Below are 25,490 nucleotides of genomic sequence, written 5' to 3'. Positions count from 1 at the left end.
TTGGATGCTCTTGAAACTGCATATTAATGTGTGAACACAATGAACAGAACATGGAGGGAAGGGTTCCTGAAATGCTCTTCAAAAATCCTCATTTCTTTTTGACCACTGAAGCAAATTGAATGGGGTTTTCTATAAAATAAGGGAAATAAATTATATTTTCACACCCTGAAATTGTATTGCACTGATTCACTATTTTTAAAGTTATCAGTGCAGAGGTCCCGTTGAATTTTTTTTTTTTTTTTTTTTTTTTTTGGGGGGGGGGGAGGGGACATACGGTACATTATTTAAAAAGTCTGCTATGTGGCTCAATCTAATAGAAATAATGAACTTTGCTGGGCATGTTGATGACCACCAAAAAAAAAAAAATACACTCAAACATATCAAAGCTCTGAAAATGACGCTTGCAACTAATACTTGAGTGATACATGTAATTGATCTTTCACGCATCGTTCATTCTAGCACTACTGCCCGTGGATTAAATGAGAATCATAAATCATGTACTTCATTTTAAAATCTCATGATATTGAAGCATAAGAAGTTTATATCCAAACAGCACTTAGAACCATGCCGTTAACCTTGGCATTTTCCTATTCATTTATTTTTATTGTTGTACAGGGGAACCTATTGCCTAAAACAGAGGTTGTATTCAATGGGGGCCCCTGTTACCTTCAGAGTGACTAAAAGCATAGGATCAAATATCAAACAGATGTAAGCATTATTCTAAGGAAAGTTATAGCAAGAATTGATTATGCTATGATTGGATAATTGCTTATAATGGTTAACACTCAAGCTGTGAATGATGATCACTTTAATCATTTTGGGCAGACAGATAGTAAAATTAGAAATGTGTAATTTGCTCCTACCTTCCATAGTCTGTCAATAACTGTCGGCCCACTCAGCATCTTCCTGTTTAAGCCTTCCACGTACTTGTCTAATCTTTCAACCTCCTCCACAAACTTATCCAGGCAGTCTTTGTTGGCGTATGGATCATTCTCTGCCGGTCTCCCATCTCCCGCAGTTGGCCCTGCTGCCAACTTTGCTTCCGGTGCCTGCGGCATTGCCTGTGGCATTGCCAGGTTGTTCCCAGAGAGCAACGCACCACTGGATGGAGGCAGTTGCTGCCCACTAGACACGGGTGTTGGCGATGCTGCAGCCGGTGGGGTTGACAGGGCGGGCTGTAATTTCAAAGATGCCAACAGCTCTGTGGTGGACGATGTCGAAGTTGTTGCAGTCGCTGTTGTTGCAGCTGTTGTCAGCACCGTGTTGGTACTGGATAGCGGTGCCTGGATGGCCACTCCTTGAGGCTGAGTCTGCGGAATGTTGCTGGGTTGCATCTCAATACTGGCAAGAACAGAGACATTTGAAGTGGGATCAGCTAGTGACGGAACTCCTTCTGAAGAGGAAGGGGCAGTCTGAGGTGCAAGAACATCTTTTAGAGGCTGATTTTGTCTATCTGGACTTGTAGACAGAAGGTCAGTTGCTGGTTTGTTGCCAGGCTTCATGGGCTGCAATACTGGTTGAGTCAACCTCTGCTGTTCAAAGTTCTGTTGCTGGCTGATCTGCTGCACAGGGTTGACTGGCTGCATGGGACGCTGCTGCAAAGGCTGCTGAGGACTTGACGGGAACGTGGAATTTGTGTTACGCTGGGCAACATAAGCCTGGTTTGGTGGTGGCATCCGTGGATGCTGGACAAACTGATTGTTTGGCATCTGTTGCTGGTGATATGGCTGTTGTGGTCGGGGCACGTGTTGAGGAGAAAATCCCTGCTGTTGCCCTTGTGGTACACCAGGCTGCATGGACTTAGGCTGTTGCTGCTGCTGATAGGTTTGTTGTGGTGACTGCGTCTGTTGCTGTGGATATTGTTGTTGCTGTTGTTGTACTTGTGGCTGGGGATATCGTTGTTGAGGTTGCTGCACTTGCTGTTGCGGATATTGCTGGTGCTGCGACTGTTGATGGTGTAGTTGATTTTGATGTTGCATCTGCGCTGGCTGCTGTTGGCTTGATTGATAAGGCTGGCTCACTACAGGTCTGACAATGTTTTGATGATTTGTTTGACCAGCAACATGAGGTGAACCACTGTTCATTGGGGTATGTCCCTGTGATTGCCTGGTCTGCATGTCTTGTTTGCTAGTAGAAGTGATTTGTTGTCCAATGGATGTTGGTGGTTGGCCATGGGAATATGGCATTCGTGGAGCTTGTTGATTTACATGCTGTTGAGGAACCTGCTTATAGCCTTGCTGAGGATAATTATTCTGCAGTTGATGCTGCTGCTGATGTTGCTGGTACACTTGTTGGTGTTGTGGTTGTTGTTGCGACATAGCGTGTGGAGTATGAGTGGGTAGGGACTTTGGGACCTGATAACCTGGCTGCTGCTGTAGAGGTTGCGGTTGCTGCTGCTGCTGCTGCTGCTGCTGTGGCTGTTGTTGGTTCTGCAGCTGGTGTTGATGTTGCTGTGGTTGTTGAGGATGTTGCTGATGTTGCTGATGTAACTGCTGAGGTGAATGAGAGAAGCCTGAATGCTGCTGTGCTGGCTGCACATGATGTTGTTGCTGAGGGGTTCCACTCAAATGTGGCTGAGATACTGGCACTTGCTGGCCGTGTGAACCCTGAACTTGAGGATAGTTTTGAGGTGGGAAGGTTTGTTGCGCCAATGGCTTCTGAGAAGTTGCAGTGGGGTATCCTGGGTGCTGTTGTTGTGGTTGATGCGGCATGATTTGCTGCTGTGGTGCTTGAGAAGTACCAGGTTGTGGTTGCAGTCCTTGATGGCCCTGTTGTTGAAGATGAGGAACATTTGGAGTGGGCTGACCAGTTGCTGGAGCAGGTGTCCGTGGTTGCTGCGACTGTTGCTGCCCAATATATTGCTGCTGGTGCCATTGCCCCTGTTGGGCATGCACTTGATGTTGTGGATTTCCTAACTGAGATGGCATATGGATGTTTCCTACCTGTGCACCACCACCGGGGTATGAACCTGTTCCTGTTATCTGTCCAGGGGCACCTTGGCCACTATTTGATGGAGCTGCATTGATTTGCCTAGGAACATTTCTAGGATCAGAACTATGCTGTCCAGCAGGAACTTGATTCTGTGGAACATATCCTGGCATGTTGCTGGCAGTTGTATTAGTGGAACTTGGCAAATGGGCAGAAGAGTATGCAGAAGGAGGAATATTCTGTGCAGTATTTCCAGGGTGTGGTGACTGAGAGGACAGGCCAATACTGGCAGCTTTGGCAGCAACATGCTCCTTGGACCCATACATGGGAGGTGGCTGCTGCAGCTGCTGGTTTGGCAATGATGCTGGAGGAACACCGTGCGCCAACTGAGACTGATTTGGTACCGATGACTGCACCTGCGGTCCTGTCATGGTTTGTCCCACCGGTGCCTGGGGTGCAACTGAACTAGGAGTTGCGTGGGGGCCTTGCTGAGATTGCAGTGTATTACTAGATGGAGGTGGCACGGCTTGGTTCTGACTAAACTGTGGTTGCTGTTTGTAAGCCTGGTTTGGTACAACTGGTGGATATCTAGCACCCGTGCCGTGTGTGGGAGGTGTCCCTGGATGACCCAAGACAGGTGCTTGCATCGGTGGTGTCATCCCTGCCACTGGCTGCACGTAGCCTCCCGAAGGCACCAGCTGTGGCACATGCACTGGACTTTGACTCGAGTTGCTGGAGAAGCTGTCCTGCCTAGTCATGGCAGCAGCAGGGTGTTGTGGGACCATGCCGTGATGACTGGGAGACTGCTGTGGGCTTTGAGATACATTCTGAGGTGGCATGTGGGGAATCTGATTGGGGAGCTGGGAGCCGGATGGCACAGGGTGCTGAGAAGAGGAGACAGGGCCTTTCTGTCCAGCACCTGATGCCGGAACTACAGCCACTGGACGACCTCCGAGATTGTTTGGCATCATGTACTGCTGCGGGGCACCTGCAATTCCTGGCTGAGCCATACTGATTTGCGGAGTACTCGAAACTCCCGGAGGGATTACAGCTCCTCTTGTTGCATCAGTTAATGGAGTGGGAGCATTAGCCGCAGAGCCAGGGGGAAGGTGTGCGCCTGCCACAGGAATGCCACCCTGGGAGTAAGCACCATGAGGCTGCCCAGGCATAGACACTGCTGTTGAGTTTGGTAGAGAAACTCCGGGGTATACATTGGGCTGGGATGGTGGAGGCTGTGAACGGGTTGCGCTACCACCTGTCCGTCCTGTCTTCGGCTTCCAGTAGTCTGAGAGCTTTGGTCCTTTAGGTGCTGAGGGGTCGGGAGCTGATGGCCCCGTGTATCCCGTTGGTCCAACAGCAGCCATAGGCCCAACCTGGCTTGCAACACCTGGTATTCCAGCCAGACCTGCTCCTGCAGCAGGAAATCCTGCAGGATACCCTTCCAAGGAAGTTGCTGGTTTGGGTGCTGCTGGTCTCTGTGGAGCTGTAAGTGAAGGATGATTGGATATCTTGTTTGAATCATTTCCCAAGCAGAGATAATCTCAAAGGACACAAACTTAGACATAACAATTCCTCTGAATAAAAAAGCAGAAACAAAACTGCAGTATCTCCAATCCAAGCAAACTTTAACCCGTTGAGGACGGTTTGATTTTGCTACAACACGCATTTCCCATAGACACCTGCCCGAGTATACTCGGGACTCGTCCTCAACGGGTTAACGAGGAACAAATCTCACAAATAGCTTCTGGTACACAGGGTGCTATTTTTATCAAAAGACTGCTCAAAACGATGAGACAAATTGCATATTAAAAAGAGCCCAAGATAATTTACACAAAACATAATCACCAGTACATATTTCCACTTCACTTGTGTCTGAGCAGCCATAACACTCACACAAACACACACTCATATCAAAGAAAAACCTGCTGAAGTATGGCCAGTGGTCTACTCACGGTATCGCTTCCTGTATTTCTCCTGCCTTTCTTCTTGGTTGGCCTTTGTCAGACCTTTGACCTTGGCCAGCAGTTTGCTTACTGTACCCTCCAGCTTCTTGTAGAATCCGATCCCTTTGTTCGACTTCTCTATCAGGTCGTCGTAGACTGTGTAGGAGCTGATCAGCTCTCCGATCTTCTCATCTCGTCTGCAATCAAGCAAGTTTGACACAAAGAGCACCCATTACTGACCCATGGACACAGAGTGGAAAGAAGATGCAGCTCTTTTCTCTTTTCTTGGTCATTCCTCTAGGATTTAAACACCATAACTTTTCAGCTAAGATCGAGCTTGATGGAGACTACATCAATTGATTAAATGTAGAAAAATTATGCATATAAAATGAGGATGTCATTAGCATTTTTAAGTTGTCACACATGCAACCGAAAGTTTAGAAGCAAAATATAGTTTCATAATGAAAGTAGACTTTTCCATTTCACCTAATCTGTAGTTTATCTTTTCTTTAAAGTCACATGTCAAGTAAACTCTTGAGTCATTTCATGCAACCTTCATTCATTGCCAACACACATACGTAAGAGTAATACATCAACTACGATTTATGCAGAAGAGTCCAAGCATCCAGACTTACTTGGCGCTTAGATCAGTAACCATCTTGCGTTTGTCGGCATATGCCGCATTTGTCTCCGTCAGGGCTCTAAGAATGTTGTCCTGGGCCGTGAGATTCTGTTCGATGTACGTCACGAGGGAGTCATGCTTCTTGAGTTCCTGGGCGAAAAACTCCTGTCGTGAGAGTCAAAACCAGGATGAAGTCAACAAATTCTGAATTCAGCATCTACCAGGTAGCATGAGGAAGTCTCACTTTTGGAGAAGGTAACTTTGCAAAAAGATAGTTAAACAAACAAACCAAGAAATCATGTCCACAGAAGACTGCTTTTTTTTTTTTTTTTTTTGCTATTTCAGTTTAATAAACCTTCAGTTCACAACCACCTTACCGTGTAAAAAAAAAAAAAAAATTGTGGCATGAAACTTTCATGAATTGTCAACACTGGAAAAATATAGAGTATTGTGTAGAAACTATTGCAAACTGCATTTCATCTGAAAATAAATTCTGGTTTTACAGCCTACACTTTTCTTTTCGTGTTCATGAACAGATATTACACACACAAATTATGAATATATCTATCTATTTATTTTTCCATTAATATGTACATGCATAATTTCTAATAGTTTTGCTTAAGTGTATCTGGTGTTCTTTTTTCCCCAGATCAAAACTGTAGTTTTTTAAGACAATACCTACAGTGCTACCCAATTACCACAGAATTGGATAAGAAAGGCAAAAATAATGGAATTCAGCTGTGTGATGCAACATCTGATTTGACCTCTGACCTGCATGCTTCCCCTCGTCCTCGTCACGATGCCACCCGTCACATCGTCGTTCCTGATCTGGTCCCTCAGCTGCTGCTCAAGGGTCTGCCGCTGTGTCTTCATCTCCTCCACCTTGTCCAGGAGTTTCTGCATCTTCCTCTCCACCTCCTCATCACCATCACCTGGGCACGGCACGAAAGAGAGGCAGAGCTCTTGGTTTTCTCCTGATACTACTGCTTTGACAAGGTGTAATCGTGATACTCTGGACTCGACACTAACATTTTTTTCTCTGGTGGCTCATTTAGGCCAATAAAATCTTACCCTGTTGACGACGGTTTGATTTTGCTGCAACACGCATTTCCCATAGACGCTTGCCCGAGTATACTCGGAACTCATCTTCAACGAGTTAACATTTCTACATTGATACCCGACAGGATCCCTTACTCTGAATGTAGCTTTGTAATGAGGGGACTTAAGTATAATGAGTGTTCCGTGCAGTGCAGGCAGGTCATGCATATAACACAAGGAGCAAGTAAAAAAGGTCCTGACTTGATGTTAAAGGCTTCTATAACTGTAGGATAGATTCTGGAATCTTTTCATGATATCGTTATTCAAGTGCTGCTTAACCTGTATGTATCAAAGTCAAGTGATGGAGCAGTACCAAGAACCAGAGGGGAAAAAAATCTAGACTGATCGCTCTCGGCTTATGACTTTCCCTAAGAATTTTGTGTGAGTGTAAGCATGAATTTATAGTGATAAGACATCTTCGCAACAATTTCTCCAATTGCAATTTTTTCCCAGGACTTAGAATAAGGGTTAGGGATGTGATGGGGTTATGGATTTAGTTTGATGTAAGGATTAGGATTAGATGTCTGTAGGTAGAAATTATGTTTGGCTTGTCCATAGCATGCAGATATTTCATAGGAGCAATTGTTGCAGGAGCAAATGTCATGGAACCAAAATACATGTAAAGTTGGGAACTTTTGACCTCTGTCACCAGCTGAGACCAATCAGTCTGGACCCTTTTTTCTTTGGTTCTCATGAATGTGCCATCACTGGTTAAGCAGCTCAAATAAAATATTATTTTTAAAAAAAATCCAGAATCTAGACTACAACTGTATGTACAATCCAGGATATTAGGTTTATACAGCTGTACCTCGCCACCTCGTCCACAATGGACTTCCATGACAGAAATAGAGAGAGAGGGATTTACAGATGGACAGACAGACAGATGGACAGACGGACAGACAGATGGACAGACAGACAGACAGACAGATGGACAGACAGACGGACAGACAGATGGACAGACAGACAGACAGATGGACAGACAGACGGACAGACAGATGGACAGACAGACGGACAGACAGATAGACAGACAAACAGACAGACAGATGGACGGACGGACAGACAGATGGACAGACAGACGGACGGTCGGACAAACAGACAGGGAAGAGTACGAGACAGAGGACTCACTATTGGCACCTTTACAGGACGGCAGGGCTGCCTGGAGGGTTTCGACAGGCGACGCTAGTAGCTTGATGTTCTCCATGTGGGTCTGCATGGCTTTGTGGAGCTCTGTGTTGGATTGGCTGGCCGTCGTATGCAACTCCTGACACTTTGCAAGGTCCTTTTTCATCTCGCCCAGCGACTTCGCACTCTTCGTTCCAAACTCCTTCTGTTAATGACAAAAATGCAGAAAAGCAAAGGCCAAGCTAAATTGGAGTTGTCAATCTCTGTTTGATTGGTCACATCTTCAAAATTTCTTTCTTATCTTTAATCGGAATTTGGTTAGATTTTCACTATCCTGGTTCCATTCAACAAACACGTATTAAGGGTGGACTTCCCCTAACATTCTAACAAATAAGATAATCCGTTTAATCACAAGAGCAAAAGAAGCTTGTCGTTTAGTGGGGTAAGACTTTGGAATAGTTTAACGAATGAGATAAAAGGGCTTGGTTGGAATGACTTCAGGAGACAGGTGAATAATTTAATAACGTTAAATATTTGAGTTTATTAAACACCAGAGATTAGTATAAATAAGTGGGCAAAGGGGGGGGGAGGGGGATCAGTCTGCAATTAGCTGATTTCATTTGTGTACCTTACTATGACAATTATCTTTAATTTTTTATAATTTCTGATATTATTTTGTACATATATGTTTTGTACTTTTGTTTTGTACTTTTGTTATGCTGTTTTGTTTTGTTTTGTTTTGTTTTGTTTTGTTTTGTTTTGTTTTGCTTTGATTTGATTTGTTTTTTACTCATTTTCAGTTATGTAACTTTTGTATGGTACAATTCATTGTGTATCCCGTATTTTTGATTCACGGACTGGCTGAAAGACAGCCTACGGCTGAGCCCGGTTCCGTGACAAAATAAAATAAATGAATGAAATGAATGAATGCATGAGTGAAGAGCATTAGGTCATTAAAAAGGCCACCAGTACCTGGAATTCTGCTTCCTGTTTCTCCTCTTCCTTGAGGAGTCCTTCGATTTCTTTTAGTGAGGAGTCAACATCCATCACCACCCCAGACAGCTCTGGAAAGACGACAAAAGAAATCCTTGTGGTAGTCATAGCTTTCTTACCAAACATAACAACGTAGTGCCATAAAAGTGGAATATTTAATAATTTTGAGTCAAAGCCAGATCAAAGTTTGGATAACATTCTGCAGATAACATTTTGCAAATACCTACGTTACCACAATGTATTACTCCAAATCTATAAATTTATAGTCTGCAATACCCTCAAAGGAAATCTACACCAATTTTTTTTTTTTTATGTCTTCTTTTTTTTTTATATGTAAACACTTGAAATGAATATATTAGTCTTTGGATACAATGTCTAACAAAATAAACATGAGACAGGCTTTCTAAATATCAACATTTGCAAAAATTAAAAAAAGATTATGCAATCCTTGAGCTTTCAGTCATCTATGATGCCAAAAAGAATGCTCAAAATTGCATGTTTTGGTGAGGGAATCACTTACATAAAGCACTAGCAGGTAATGACAATCACATACAAGAGGGGCTCCCTTTTGGTGTGTATTCCTCACATGGCTTTATAATCAAATAACATTCACCTTGCATTGAATTGACCAGCGTTTTGATTGGCTCCGTCTTGACACTGAGGGCAGCACACACCTCCAGCAGAACCTGTGGTAATCTCTCTGGATCGTTGCCAGGTAGTTTGAGTTGTTCCAATTGGATGGCTGACAGAAATTGACTGTGGGAAAGAAAAAAAAATCATTCTCTTAAGGAAGTTTGTGGTTATGGCCCAAAAAACACAACCTGTGCTAAGTTACAAATACTTGACATCAAACATGCACAAACTGATTGGAAACACATATCAACAGTGAATACTGATTTCCCCTTATTCCTAGTAAAAATCATATATTATTTTATCTACAGTCAAACCTGTCTATAATGCCCTCCCAAGGGAGATTAAAAAAAAACAAAAAAGTGGCCATTAAAGACAGGTGGCCAATATAGACAGGTTCTATAACAAGCATTTTCTCTTGGAGGAAATTGTTTTTAGTGGTAATATACAGCAAGTGGCCACTATAGACAGGTAGTTGCCAAGAAAGGTTTGAATGTATTTACAGGAACAAGGTTGTTGTACTTCACTAGAGCTATTAAAAGGTAAGTCATGTCACGCAAAAACACAAACTGCCATGATCAAAATGTCTGGCTGATGACTGCATGAAAATCCCTCATAAACATGAAAATGGCTCACTGCTGGCAAGAAGTAATCAAAATGATGCCATGTTACGCCTGAGCTTTGATTAATCTACATATATATATTTGCTTATAAAAACAAAATACAACAATAACTTTTTTAGGGGAAAGTGGGAGTTGCATGAATGAAAGCAAAGAGTATTTCAAGTCTCCTTACTCGAGGTTCTTGTTCTTCTCCTCGATGGCGTCCCCAATTCTGCGGAGTAGCTTTGCCTTTTCCTCGCTGTACAGGGATGATGCCTCATGTGCCTCCATGGGAACCAGCTTGCGGAAGATATCCGGACCAGCCACACCCTCGTCGTATGGCTGGAACGTCAGCGCCTTGACGAGTGAAGCGCCTGCAAATTTAATCAGATTGAAGTATTTTTCTGCATCAATCCTGCATCATCTCTAAATTAATCCTAGCAATTACATTACACACAAAAAAAAAGCACAAAGAAGGAACTCCTTGTGACCATTTGTAACAGTCCTACTCGTAGATATCTGTGTGTGCACTTTGTATAAATCACATTCAAGTGACGATAATCATACTGAAGCGAAAAATTATCCTCACCCAAAATGTCAATTCGAGTTTGTTTGTACTACATCATCTGAAAAGAATGATGACTTCTTGAGACACTGCATTCTGTTAGGGGAAATATCCAACTGAAATTACATTATTACATCAACATAATAGTCACAACATCTAAAACTGGGGTGACAAAATAGTGAAAATCCTAAATAGTCCTTTTTAGAACAATATTCTACCTCTAAATGAGGTATGAATCATCAAGATTGGTAGAAAGTACGATAGCAGGTACACAAGATGAATTTGACTGGATTCTGAGACTTCATAGAGGAAACTTATTCCCTCTTTGAAAATTCGAAGAAGCAATATGACATGCATTGAGCGGGCTCACACTGTGAGTTCTTGCAGAAACTCAAGAAATAAAATTTTCTTGAGCTCCAGAGTATACCTCAATACAGCAATCAAAATAAGTATGTTCTAAATTAGTCATTGCTCCAAAATTATAACTACTTACCTCACAATTTAGTCCTGAGAATTGACATGAGCAAAATTACAGGTGAGAACAGTTTCTATTGAATGAAATGTCTGTAACAGAATCAAATGTGAGAAAATAACGAAACAGACATAACTTGTTCCAAGTCAGTATAGAGCATCAGCGGCTGCAGAGCACATGTGACAGGCTCTGGTTTTCTCACCTTTTATTTCAGGAAGGGTCTCCACCGCTGGAATGCTCTCATGATAGATGAACTCGTTGTCCTTCTTGGCAGACTGGTACTTTCCCACAATGATGTCTTTGGCAAAGTTGAGGGCTTCTATGATGCTCTCAGGTTGACCCTGAAGAGGAAAATATCTCAAGTTAGTGATTATGTGTTCTTTCTTTGACCCTGAATGAAAGATACAATATACTCGACACCATCAAGAACTACAAGGAAAAGTAGAAATTACGCGGTGCGTAAAATATGTCCCCGCCGGAAGTAGCATTTAGTAGCAAAATGTACAATATAGGTAAAAAGATCAAGGTCAAAGGTGAAAGAAGTCAAGGGTCAAAATTCTATGTAGAAGTTTTGAAGCCCTCACCTAGTGCCATCACATAAAGCAAACGGAATCGAAATCGGGTTAGAAATGGCGAAGGAGTAGCATTTTGTAGCCAATGTACAATATAGGTAAAAAAAATCAAGGTCAAATGTCAAAGAAGTCAAAGGTCAAAATTCTGTGTAGAAGTTTTGAAGCCCTCACCTAGTGCCATCACATAAAGCAAACGGAATCGAAATCGGGTTAGAAATGGCGAAGGAGTAGCATTTGGTAGCAAAATGTACAATACAGGTCAAAAATCAAGGTCAAAGGTCAAAGAAGTCAAAGGTCAAAATTCTGTGTAGAAATTTTGAAGCCCTCACTTAGTGCCATCACTTAAAGCAAACGGAATTGAAATCGGGTAACAAATGGCGAAGGAGTAGCATTTTGTAGCAAAATGTAAAATATAGGTCAAAAATCAAGGTCAAAGGTCAAAGAAGTCAAAGGTCAAAATTCTGTGTAGAAGTTTTGAAGCCCTCACCTAGTGCCATCACATAAAGCAAACGGAATCGAAATCGGGTTAGAAATGGCGAAGGAGTAGCATTTTGTAGGCAATGTACAATATAGGTCAAAAATCAAGGTCAAAGGTCAAAGAAGTCAAAGGTCAAAATTCTGTGTAGAAGTTTTGAAGCCCTCACCTAGTGCCATCATATAAAGCAAACGGAATCAAAATCGGGTTAGAAATGGCGAAGGAGTAGCATTTTGAAGCAAAATGTACAATATAGGTCAAAGGTCAAGGTCAAAGGTCACAACTGAAATTCCGTATAGAAGTTTCAAAGCTCCCATGTAGTGCTATCATATAAAGCAAACAGAATCAAAATCGGGTTAGAAATGGCGAAGGAGTAGCATTTTGAACATTTTGATCACACACGGACGCACGGACAGACGGACACACGGACACACGGACACACAGACACACACACGTACGGAGCCCGTTTCATAGTCCCCTGCTCGAACTCGTTCGGCGGGGACAATAAGAAAATTTTGGCTACTGACTTTATCATCTTTTGTTATCAAATTGGCAACTCTGAATTTCACTGCATACTAATATTAAAGAAAGATGAGATGGAGCCAGTGAAATTCATGAGATCTGCACAAAATTGGGAAAAATCTAGCAAAATCTTATATTGAAGAGCAGAGATTACAGGCTAAGTTCACTTTAATATACATATGGATTAAGAGAATGCAGCAATGTTAGAACACATCAGTGAAAGTTTGAGGGAAATCGGACAATTCATTCAAAAGTGACAAATTTTTGAAGTTTCAGTGCTATCATCGCTGTTAGAAAAGACTACTACAGCTTTTGGTGTCATATGCATAGAATGACCTAAAGAAAATATAAAGAAAACTCAACATATTTTCACTTTTCTTGCATAATAAAAGAGCACTTGACTTGCCTCTTTTAGTGGGCAGGGGGAATAATATTACCCTTAACATATGTCAGTAACTTGTGTCACATTCTCTTGATATATTTCTTACCATGTTCTTCGCATGTGATATCATAAGCTGTAGTAGTCTTCTTATCCAGCAGTGACTATGCAGAAACTTATATATTAAGGTACACTTATCTTTCCACTTTAATCCTATAAAATATGTTGCCAATATAAGGATCAGAAAAACAAATAGTGCCTTATGTGTCTCAGATTTAACAATTAGTCGCTGGACTAAAACAGGCATGGGAAAGGCTTACCATTCATATTCTCGCGTGTCATCACACATCAGCACACATTCATTTTGGGATGACTCTTGGCAAATGTAGAATGTTGAGATTTCCAGTCCCCTCCATTTCCCATAACCTACCTAATTCCATATACCTATTGTTACAAGAATGAAGTCCACATGACCAGTTTAAATTTTGCTTCCTTTCTCATATACCACTTTCGCGAAAAGATGTACATTTGTGACATGCTTTGCTTTAAGATATTCATATTGTGTTTATGATTTTTGTTGGGAAAGGGGGGGGGGATTTTAAATGAAATGAGGACCCCCACCTTGCTCATCTTGACTGCCTCATTGTGCTTGTTCTGGGAATGGGTCAGGTATGCCACCCTCTCTCCATACTTGTGCTGCTCCTCTGCTTGGTTGCTCATGTAAAGCTGGAAAGGGAGCAGCAAAAAAATATACAAATAACATACAACAGAAAGCAGACCTACCATGCAAATGAGTGAAATTCTACCAACAGACTGTACTGAGTTAGATAACAGCAGAATATTTTGTTATCATTTTGTTCTTGTTGTCTTTAAAAACAACCGGAGAATGAAACTAGTATTGTGTAACTTCATACATTTATATATTGTGAGAACTGATCAGCATTCATTAAAAAGCTTTACAACTGAATACATTCTTTCTAAATGTTCTTGAACAAACTAAATGGAAAATGCATGGAGCATCGAAAAAACAACAATAACAACACACAGAATCTCTTTTTCTTTCTCCAGTTTCCCAGAGACATACTCGTAGATCAGTTAAATCTTGAATATGAAACACATTTTCATTACTAACACCCATTGAAAGCAATAAATTTTTAAAAGAATTCAGTGGCTGTAGAAAGAGGTTGTCTACTATGTTAAAGGACAAGTTCACCTTCATAAACATAAGGATTGAGAGAATGTAGCAATATTAGTAGAACACATCATTGAAAGTTTGAGGAAAATTGGACAATACGTTCAAAAGTTATGAATTTTTGAAGTTTTTGTGCAGTAACCGCTGGATGAGAAGACTACTGCAGTGTGTGAAAAACTTAGATGTCACATGCGTACAACAATATAAGGAAAATATAAAGAGAATTTCACAAAATTTCATCTTGTGAAAAAAGTACACATTCCCCCGACTCGTTACCGACAAATGTTATGGGTAATATTATTCCCCCTGCCTTTAGGAAGAGGCAAGTCAAGTGCTCTTTTATTATGCGAAAAAAGTGAAAATATGTTGAATTTTCTTTATATTTTCTTTATACTGTTGTACGCATATGACTCACAAGCTGTAGTAGTCTCCTCATCCAGCGATTCCAAAACAGAAATTTTAAAAATTCATAACTTTTGCATCGATTGTCCAATTTTCCTCAAACTTTCACTGATGTGTTCTACTAATATTGTTGCATTCTCTCAATCCTTATGTTTATGAAGGTGAACTTGTCCTTTAATACTCCTTGTGCCCTATCTGAGCTTTGTTTGCTAACTGTATAATCTTCAGCGAGTGTTTGTTGTTCTCTGACCTGTGCAATGTCCTAGAACCAGCCATCAATGAATGGGGATGATCTACATCCGTATATCCCCCCCCCCCCCCCCCGATGAATTTTGCATGTTTTTAATTCTGCAAAACCACAATATAAAATATCATTACATATAACAAGCAAAAAAATTTGAATGCTTTCACTTCTGCACTAGTTCCATGTCATGCAAAATGTGCAAAAAATTTCAACACCCCAATTTTTTTTCCTCTTTTGCAGCAACCTCTTCTCCCTTCAGTGCCATTAATAATCTATGACAGCCCAATGTATTGAAAGAGTTTAGGATTAATCCTTTCAGGCGCTTAACCCTAAAAAGACTGGGAGGGGGGGGGGGGCCATCATGCCCCCCACCAGTCCTTAAAACCTCCAAAATAGCCCAGTCTATTGTGGGGAAAAGGATTATACAAGGCAAGTGCCATAATGAGTCTCGCCCATTCGCGTACAAGAAATTGTACGCGAATGGGATATAACAGCTGAAAAAAAAAGATATAATAGATAAAAAGAGATATAAAAGGGTAAAAATTTATGGCAAAAAAGAAATGTGCCATAAAAACTTAACATTGGGCCCTTAAAGTTTGTTGACCCCTGCCTGTGACCTTTGACCTTGTGATTACCATCCACTCCCCAAGGGACATCTACCATCCAATTTTGGTCACAAACGGACCTATGGATCAAAAGTTATGACCCACAATAGAAACGCGCCATAAAAACTTAACATTGGGCTCTAAAAGTTTGTTGACCCCTGCTTGTGACCTTTGACCTTAGGGTGATCATCCACTCCCCAAGGGACATCTACCATCCAAGTTTGGTCACAAACAGACCTATGGATCAAAAGTTATGACCCATAATAGAAACGCGCCATAAAAACTTAACATTGGGGCCTAAAGTTCATTGACCCCTGTCTGTGCACTTTGACCTTGAGGTGACTTTCATATATGGTAAAATGTGAAACTTTGTATGACCCCTCTTCCCTCGAAGTTTGATTGCAATTGAAGCCCAGAGTAAAGAGTTATTGACGTTTTTGTAGCGTTACAGACAGACGACAAACGGACGGACGGACGGACGGACGGAAGCCGCAGGCGATCCCTTAGTCTCCCCTCACCTCCGGTGGGCTCGACAAAAATAGGCAAAGGAACTCACATAGGCAATGCTGGTGAAGTGGAGGGCCTTTATCTGCAGCGTCTTTTTCCACCACTTGCTCCGCCGAGACCCCATCAGGCTGGTGACGTTGGAGTCCTCCAGACCCCGCAGGGCCAGCCGGTAGTACTCCACCACCTGCATGCTGATGCGGGCCACCAGGGAGCTCTTCCGGTTGTCCTGCATCGACTTCTCCAGCAGGCACTCCTGCGCCTGTCCCTGTGGTGGTCACACACACACACACACACACACACACACACACACATACACACACACACACACAAGAGAAAGGGGAGGTCAAGGTTAGAGGTCATCAGGTCATGGAAACAGCAGAAATATATAGCCATCTACGAAATGGTCATCTCTTTTATTTCTCACATATAGAGCGTACATAATGTATGAATATAACTTAATATCAGTGGGACATCTATTTCTGATATCGCAGATTTCCTTTGAAGTTTAATTTGATCCTACTTCTGTTTTCATACACAATACATACAACATTGAATATCCATTAAATCAATGACTAATATCTGCAAGACATGTAGCACAGATGAAGGCGGTTTCAGCAAAATATTTGATTCTATTTTGAGCAAAGGATATGAGAGCAAGACATACACTGTAAACAGTAAGAGATAAATTAACTCTGATATCACTTTGAGAGAGCAACTGGGATAAGCCAATTCAGAGTTTAGTTCACACACACATTGGCACAAATGACCTTCTCCTTTTTTTCTCTCGGTTGGTTGGGCAATTTTCTCATTTTCAAAGCTGTTGGATCAGTCACAAGCACACGGCTCAAGCTGCTCAAATGTCGGATATCTACTCTATTGAGTAGAATTTTTCTTGACTAATCCAGACATAATGCATAAGCTTGCAGAACATCACAGTTCATGGAATTCATCAACCATCTTCAAACAAAGAATGAACTCACACAGACGACGTAACCAGAATAATGTCAATAAACACTTGGGAAGCAGCCATTTCATTACTTGGCATTGAGTGTATTAACAAACTTTTTCCTGCCAATATTGCCAAACACCACGCTTGTTGTCAGACGGATGTGCTTGCAAGCACCATCTATAAGGAATACATGAATAATCACCACATCACAGATGTTTACCTCAGTGACTTATAAAACCAGCATGCCCATTGGAACAGATTACCTCCTACTGCTCATGAGCACAGTGGAACTCCAAAACTGGCAGTTTGCACTCAGAACACTGAAGTAACAAGCTTGGGAATATTGCCATTTCAGTAATATATTTAAATTCTACACATGGCTTGTTCACAAAAGCTGGCGTAACAATCCCACAGCTTGCTGGAGGCTTGCCCTATCTAGCAACAAGGAAGTGATTTCCAGTCTAAGAAACTTAAGTGGAGTGAGCTAGTAAATGAAATGCTTCATTACAAGGTTGTACAAAAAAAAAAAAAAAAAAAAAAACATCAATGAATTGTAATACATTACAGAAACAGTAAATGGCACACAGGAAATGTTTGGGAATCTTACCAGCATCGTGTTGATGTAGATGTTCATCAGCTCAAATGAGATGTCTGGACTCAGGTCACACTGAAAGTTGTCCTTGAGAAAGGTGAATGCTCCCGCTGCACACTGGAAATGTGTGCATGCTACCTTCATTTCCTGCGCAAGAAAAATCACAAAACTTGGTAACCATTCTACACCTCATCATCTCATGGGCCAACAATACTATTGTCCTGAATGCTTTTATAGGGCACAGCTTGCATTACGTCTTTTTCGAAATGTTGGACTTTTCTCGTGTACGTACATTTTGCAGCAGTTCGAGCCCCTTTAGGGAAACTATTAACCTTTTACACACACAAAAATATTAACATACTGAGATTTAACATCAAACAATGCATTTAAAGGACAAGTTCACCTTCATAGACATGTGGGTTGAGTGAATGCAGCAATATTAGTAGAACACATCAGTGAGAGTTTGAGCAAATTCGGACAATCTGTTAAAAAGTTATGAATTTTTGAAGTTTCTGCTCAGTTAAGGCTGGATGAAAAGACTACTATAGCTTGTGATGTCACATGAGTACAACGATATAAAGAAAGAATAAAGAAAATTCAACATATTTCCATTTTTCTTGCATAACAAAAGGACACTCGACTTCTCTCTTTCAGAAGGCAGGGGGAATAATATTACCCTTAACATACGTCAGTAGCAAGTCGAAGAAATGTGCACATTATTCAAAAAGTAAAGTTTTGTGAAATTCTCTTTTTATTTTCCTTATAATAGTTGTACGCATGTGACATCATACACTGTAGTAGTCTTCTCTTCCAGCAGTGACTGCGCAGATATTCAAAATATTTGTAACTTTTGAACGGATTGTCCAATTTTCCTCAAACTTTCACTGATGTGTTCTACTAATATTGTTGCATTCTCTCAATCCTTATGCATATGAAGGTGGACTTGTCCTTTAAGAGTACAGATCTACTCTTTAAAATGCCACAAGAAACAAACTGATGAATGTCAATTCCCCAACAGCATTTGCAATTATCTAATAGTATAATACTGTATACGCCGAATATTTCATGAGGTTTTTATTTTCGCAAATTTTGCGAGTCAGGTGCCATTCACGAAATCAAAGGCATGCAAAAATAACAACTCTGATCCCGATATGAATGTGGCACACACATATATTATATACATAAGGGGTTCTCCATTCAGCACCGTACTTCACTATCATGAATTTAACCACTTACGACATTGTCCCTATTCGCGAAAATTTTGACTCGCTAAATATATGGCGTATACAGTACTAGACAGGAAAAGACATTCTACAAATGTTAAATTTGGGAGAACTGAGGAAGTATCAAATAAAAAAAAATTAAAAAAACATTCTTTTTTCCATTCTTGGGAAATTGTGCATAATACGAGTACCTTTTAGCAATTCCATATAGTATCACATCTGAAAGTGTTTAAGTATTTAGTCCGAGTATGGTTGGCAGCAAAATTCATATTTAAAGAACTCTATGAGTGACATATCATAGTACAGCCGTGGTACTTGAAAAGAAAGAGTTTGAAGACAGATTTTTTTTGTTAGAAAATGCTCATGTTCTTGGTCTGTGTTTTTGTTTTTGTTTTCACAAAAAACACCATCAGGTAGCTTTGATGAAGCACAATATGCTAAAGCAGAGATACTCTCATTACCTCCTCCGATGTCCTCGATTCGATTGCGCCAAGGATGGAGTGTAGCGTGGCCAGATTGTACAGGACACAGGACTGCTCAAAGTGGACATCGGTGTGTGTATAGGGCTCCTCATCATAGGTATCAATCCTGCAAAATTTGCATACAGAAGGCAATATTTATCATCAACACTTCCTCCCTTTCACTGGCTAGTAGTGAAATACCAATGACAACCACCCCCCCCAAAAAAAAAAGAGGAATAAATAGATTTAAAATAAATAAGAATGTGATGTGTACTCCACCTAATCTTACTACATTAACAATTCTTAATTCTGATATCATACAACAAGCATCTACTGATAATGATCACACTACTTCAGAAAATGTTGCCTTCTCCCCTAGAAGCAATCAACACAGTTGCTTTTTTTTTCAATATGGTGTGTTGCTCCTACACAATGTGTACATCAACACAAACATTGGAAATTCACACCATAACCTATGAATAAGTTTATATGACTTTATATATCCTGACAAATTACATATCAGCCCTCAATTACACATAAACAGATAATTTTCATACCCACGTGAATGACAACATACATGGAACACCACTTTATTTTTTGTTTTGTCCGTAAATTTCTTATCATGATTTTGATGAAACTTCTACAACTCTGTTTGGTTGAACTGAATATTTACTTTATCTTGAACATAGAGCATATTTGCACTTTCATTTACCAGTATGTCACTCGACAAAACGGGGGGGGGGGGGGGGGGGGGGGGGGAATTAAGGGCTCTACCCTACTACAAGACGGCCCCATCCTCACCCTGCTGTGTGGATCCCTGCATCCCTGTATCTGTACATGTACTATGCATAATCTTGGCCTTCCTGAAGAGATTACCAGTACAGAAATAATTTCTTGAGACTGCACTGAGGCACCACACACCAAAACCTCAGCATGCCCTTGGTGCGGTAGATCTCCACTCCATCCATCTAAACCCACATACTTATGTACATTTGTACATGCACCAATCAATCAGTACAACATGTTCTGGGTGGAATTCTTAAGCGAGTTTTTTGCTGATTCACCTCCTGCACATGTACAATACATTTTACAATATTATCATATTTGGCTACATGGAATAGTGTTGCTATGGTACAAAGTGTAATAGCTATTAATTGCAGAGTTGCCACTAACAGTAAATTTATTATAATTTAATGCTATGGGACAATGATCTCTATCAAGTCAGTCTTCCTGCTAGTCTCAATCCAAGCACACTTCTTATGTCTGATATTGTATCTGGCCCATGTCTTCTTTCTTTGGTTAGCATGAAGGCATGGGCAGCAACAAAATTGTAAGTTGGACACTGAAGAAATTGTAGAAGATGGAAGTCCATGACATGCAGTGCTAGAAAAGCATGCTGGAATCATATTGACTGATGAATCACCAATAAAACCACGCCGGACAAGGCTTTAAAAAAAAAAATGAAGTCTGATGAAAACAGTACAAAGAAGGTCATTGACATTGTGTAAAATCTTTTGACAAGACCTCGTACAACAATTACACTTTTTAAAGTCGCCAAAGCACAATTAATTGGATAACTGGACCCCCTTACAATATGCCAATTTATATTGTTTGAACCTCCCCCCCCCCAAAAAAAAAAAATAATAATAATAATAATAATAATAAAAAATAAGGCAAAAAAAAAAATAAAAAGCAATGAAAAAAATTATAATCCCCTTTAAAAGCAAATAAACACATTGCATGAATGCTATAAACCTGGCTCTTTCTATCTGAGCCAATCAAAAAGCAATTTACATTACACCAATGACATCATAAACTCACCAGGAAAATGTGAGGGTATCTGTTGGGAAACGACTGGTCAGTAGGTGGAGCTGGCCATAGTATTTCTTGAGCGTACTGATCCCGTTGAAGTCCCTTGTGACATTACATGCATTCTACACAAAGAGTATTAGAGAAATTTGTCAATATGAATAGGAGTTGTGTTAGTGTACTTAAGAAACAATATTCTTAATAACATGTTTCAGGATAATACCTTGATGTAACTGTTTCATTCAGAGACAGGCTTACTGTAAATATAACACACTGCTTTCCTGCTTGTCTACTTACACTTTCAAATTACCTGTATTTTGCTTCCCATATTTCTCATGATTTTTGTTGTAATTCTCAAGGTTTTTGTTTGCAATGCTGTGTACTTCTGTTATATGTTTGTCGTTTGTTTTTGTTTTTCACAGAAGTGTTGAATAAATCTAATCAATCAATCAATCAACATGTAGCTACATACTGTGCATTAGATGTGTAATTCAATAGGTTGTGCCAGTGATGCTAAAATCTATGGGTGTCACACCCATTAGGAGTCAGTTAGACACAATTTCCATTCCCAAGTTCATCATTTAATAGATTTCAGCACTTGAAATTCAGTATATATGCTGTATGCATGTGTCAGGTAAGGTAAGGCAACAACATTTGCTATACGGTATATAAAATTTGCAGTTCAAGAAGGTCACTCCTAAACTGTAATAATATCTAAAACCCCCTTTTTTTAAGGTACCATTATACTCAAAGCATAGGAATGGCAAAGCTCATTAGAACTGCCACTTACAATTCTGAGTTGGTCAAGTTGTCTTATCTCTTCGTTGTACTTGGAGGCATCTTCCATGTAATGCTGTGAGATGTGCTGTAATAAACAGTGGAAAAATAGTGACAATAATAATCAGGGGAAATTAATATGCTCAGCTAATGGATATACATGTACTGTGCATATGGAGCACACAGGGACATACACGCACTATGTGTTATGTGCTATACAAGCAGAGTGCGGTTAACCTGTTCCTCCTGCAATTCTCTGAACGCCTTCAATGCCCCCAAGCGAGATTCTTTTTACAGGTTGACAGAGAACGGACAGGTTGGTAATCCAGCAGTCTAGCGGTTCACTAGGACCCCGTTTACAGTGCGAGGCTCGGCCACGGCCGAGCCCACCTTCATTTCAGTGTAAACGCGCAAAAGGCCAAATGCGAGGCCATAATTGGCCTCGCATTTGGCCACGCTCTGGAGGTGGTCTCGGCCGCGGCTCGGCCGCGGCCGAGCCCGGCCTTTTCTTGGTGTAAACGCAAAATTGGCCAAATGCGCGGCCAATTTTAGTCTGGCTTCCAAACCCTCTGCCCGTACTATTTCGCTATTCAGGATATTAACCCCCTCAATGTCATAAACTAGTATAGTTTAAGGTGGTTTTGTTCTGCAAAGGATTTTTTCTTCGGCAAAGGCCTTTGCCCGAACGGCGACTTCGTCGCCACGGAATCCAGTTGGTAAAGGGTCTGAAAACCAGACTATACCAAATTGCGTTTGTTTACAAGCAGAGCGCCACTACGACAAAATATCGAAAGGTTTGAATTAAAAGCGCGGCCGAGCCCGGCAGTGTAAACGGACAAAATTGCGGGGCTCGGCCTCGCAATCGAGGCTGGGCTCGGCCCAGCCCCGCACTGTAAACGGGGTCTAGTTTTGTACTCCCTTTCCATGGTCAACTACATACATCTAATATGCCATCAAACAATGAAATTTTTGGGAACCTGGTATACCAGGTTCCCGTAAGGAACGGGTTAATCATTATCAATTATTATCATTTATTATACATCACTGTGTATTACAAAAACAAATGTACAACAGTGTAACAGTACTCTACAGTAATTTCATACAGAAGGTACAACATTGTAGGGCAAACTACTAGTACTGGAAAGCCTTTGAAACATCTCATGTTTTTAATTTTGATGTATGAATGCATTAGTGGATAGGGATTATCAAATATGTGGTGAGAAACTCCCAGAACTTTGGAGCAGCAAACGCATTGACATCCACTGTCCATGGAGACATGTCACACACATACATAATTTCAGCATTTCTAAACTAGATGTATATTTCACTTCGACAGCACCAAAATGGCTGTCTAGTAGCTCAAACAACCTCAGTGCCAGAAGACAGGACAAATCAAAAAGCAATCTAACAAATCTTGGACTATGTCACTCAACAGTCATCCTGTTGCTGCTCTTGCAGAATAACAAAATTTGGCATGGGCATTCAAAAAAAAAAGAAAAAGAAAAGAAAACATACACTGGAATCTAGCCAGTTCATGTGTATCACCATTATGTGCTACCATTACAAAATGGAAAGTGTTCCCCATTGGTGTAAAATTTGGAAAACATTTTGCACAGAATGTTCCTGAACTTCAAAGCACTACATCTGCTAGCATCAACTGTGATCGCTTTGGTCATGAATCTGGACTGTCCCATACGTGTATGCACAATGATGGCATAGCCTCTGTACTTCAGCAGCTCTCTTTATACTTTCCATTTTAAAGAAATTGAGGTTAGCGACACTTTTTCTGTGCTTTTCTACTATATGGACATCAAATATGGTCAAAACATCCTCATCTAGACAGCAGCACATGAAATTAACCTAAACTCTGCAGTTGTGTAACTTTGGAGCAGATATTTGTCCTACTCCAAGTGATTGTTTCACTGTCTGTATTACTGAATCCACATTACAACATCTACCAAAACCTTCCTCTCTATTCGAGAGAGGAGACCTTGGTATAATTTGGCGGCAAAAAGAGCAAAAAGGGGGGGGTCACTCAAGGGAAAGCCATGATTGCACCCACAAGTACAATAATGAGCCTTTCTCAACAGATGCTGAAGACCATACTCTTAACACTGATAGTCATAGCCAAGCACAAGCACCTTTTGAGAGGTGTGAAACTTCTTGTGATTATACTTCATGTCATGATCATGGAAAAAACTATCACACACTGGACGCAAAATTCAATATTAAAATAAAAATGTGACCAATCTTTCAGGTAACCGGGAGGACAAAATCGAAGTAGGCCTACAATGTAAAAAAATGATTAATGTCGAGTTGAATAAAGTCAGATGAGAAATACAGTTCCTATATCCTAGATTTCACAAGACCACAGACTGACAGAGAGACCAACTGATTGACAGACTTACACATCCAATAACTGCCTTCTTTCAATTTGCCACAATCATGCATGGCAACTTGATTTGTGTTTTGAGCGACGACCTGAAAAAGTTGAAGTCGATGGTCGATGCTTTGGCTACAGTCAATAATAATGAATAAAATTCACATGAGTGATTGCAAAATAAGTTACCAGTATTTTGATCCAATCTATCCTGTCATTTTGGTACAATTTGGTTCAGTAGAATTCAAGATATATATGCAGAAACGAAAGTAGACTAACAGTTTAATAATAGGGCCTCGGGTCTAGATACTGCAGACCCTGTACATTAAACTTTACTACCTAGCGCCCTAACCGCACCGACGACCCAAACGCCAACAGCGCTCCAGGGTTACTAGCAGTAGCACCCCTTCACTTGACAGCTTCTGCTGCATACAGAGCGGCAGTAACGTTAATTGTCCATGTCAAGATTAGACGTCTAACGTTACCAGGTACTGCAATTTTTCTCTAGCTATTAAGTATTGGTCTTTAGTACAGGTGTTCACGAATCATGCTGGCAGCTGGCTTGTCAACTTTGCACTATTAGTCTGTAGTTTAATAATATTGCAGAACACACCCCTCTTCAATCGGTTAACTGGCTAATTAGTGTAGTGTGTGATGAATAATTTGTTTATGGAATAGAATGCCCCACATCGTCATAATGCTCGGTCGATAACCATACTGATGATGCATAGGATTAGGAAAAATCACACTCACTAGTGTAGTAGTACTAGTAACGTTAGTAGAAAGGTTCTAGCTAGTTCACTTGTTGTTGAATGGCAGCCTCGTTGAATCATAAATTGGACGGATGAAACTTGTGATAACACCACCTACCTGTTTTAATTCGGGCCCGAATTCGACTCTCTCTGCGCTCTCCTTGAGCTCAACGCTCAGCATTTGCATGCGAGGCAGCGCCTCCATTTTTGGTGGTGGTAAAAAAGGTGATTTCGGCTGGCTAAGTTCGCATGATACTGTACTAACTTGTCCTTGCCCTGTTAAAATGCTGTCTGTACGCAGAATACAATTTACAATACAACAACACACAGTGGTGGTGTGGTGTACACCCTTTTACTGCATAACCATGCCCATCATCAGGGCCAGGTGGTACACGTACTAGGTACGTACTCGATCCGCCCGGACGAAAGAGTAGTGCGCCATCTAGCAGCGAGGTAATGTTACTTTATCGGGAACTGACATAATTTCCTCTCGAGTAGTAGCCTCCTCAGTATGACGTATTCTTGCTATCTTTATTCGCAGGACAAAGTACTCAGTACTCTAGTACTTATGGTTCAGGTTCAAAATATCATGGAAAAATAGTGTAAACCAAAAGAGCCAGAGGTATGCATAAATACCTATGCACAACCAAGAATAAAGTGATTAATGAATAATG

At 40.8% G+C, this 25,490-nt stretch overlaps 1 protein-coding gene across 1 annotated transcript in view; it reads right to left on the bottom strand.

Moving 5' to 3' along the window:
* The window catches only part of LOC139722996 (tyrosine-protein phosphatase non-receptor type 23-like), a 34,064-nt gene extending 8,989 nt beyond the window's left edge, over positions 1–25,075 (bottom strand). Inside the window, exons 1-16 of the mRNA XM_071634272.1 lie at positions 24,935–25,075; positions 21,698–21,772; positions 20,920–21,032; positions 19,099–19,225; positions 17,430–17,561; positions 15,923–16,138; positions 13,545–13,649; positions 11,178–11,316; positions 10,132–10,312; positions 9,320–9,462; positions 8,686–8,777; positions 7,717–7,918; positions 6,265–6,425; positions 5,507–5,658; positions 4,881–5,068; positions 864–4,411 (exon numbers count right to left, since the gene is read on the bottom strand). Coding sequence (XP_071490373.1) covers positions 864–4,411; positions 4,881–5,068; positions 5,507–5,658; positions 6,265–6,425; positions 7,717–7,918; positions 8,686–8,777; positions 9,320–9,462; positions 10,132–10,312; positions 11,178–11,316; positions 13,545–13,649; positions 15,923–16,138; positions 17,430–17,561; positions 19,099–19,225; positions 20,920–21,032; positions 21,698–21,772; positions 24,935–25,021 — 5,661 coding nt within the window. The 5' untranslated portion in view covers positions 25,022–25,075. The remainder of the gene's footprint in view (positions 1–863; positions 4,412–4,880; positions 5,069–5,506; positions 5,659–6,264; positions 6,426–7,716; positions 7,919–8,685; positions 8,778–9,319; positions 9,463–10,131; positions 10,313–11,177; positions 11,317–13,544; positions 13,650–15,922; positions 16,139–17,429; positions 17,562–19,098; positions 19,226–20,919; positions 21,033–21,697; positions 21,773–24,934) is intronic.
* Between the last annotated feature and the right edge of the window lie 415 nt (positions 25,076–25,490).

The sequence above is a fragment of the Diadema antillarum genome, unplaced genomic scaffold, assembly GCF_040938485.1.
Source record: "Diadema antillarum isolate AM-2024a unplaced genomic scaffold, OU_Dant_1.0 scf00000179, whole genome shotgun sequence".
In the NCBI taxonomy this organism is placed as follows: domain Eukaryota; kingdom Metazoa; phylum Echinodermata; class Echinoidea; order Diadematoida; family Diadematidae; genus Diadema; species Diadema antillarum.
The sequence above is the reverse complement of the archived record's forward strand: the minus strand, read 5'-3'. Positions and strand labels throughout refer to the sequence as shown.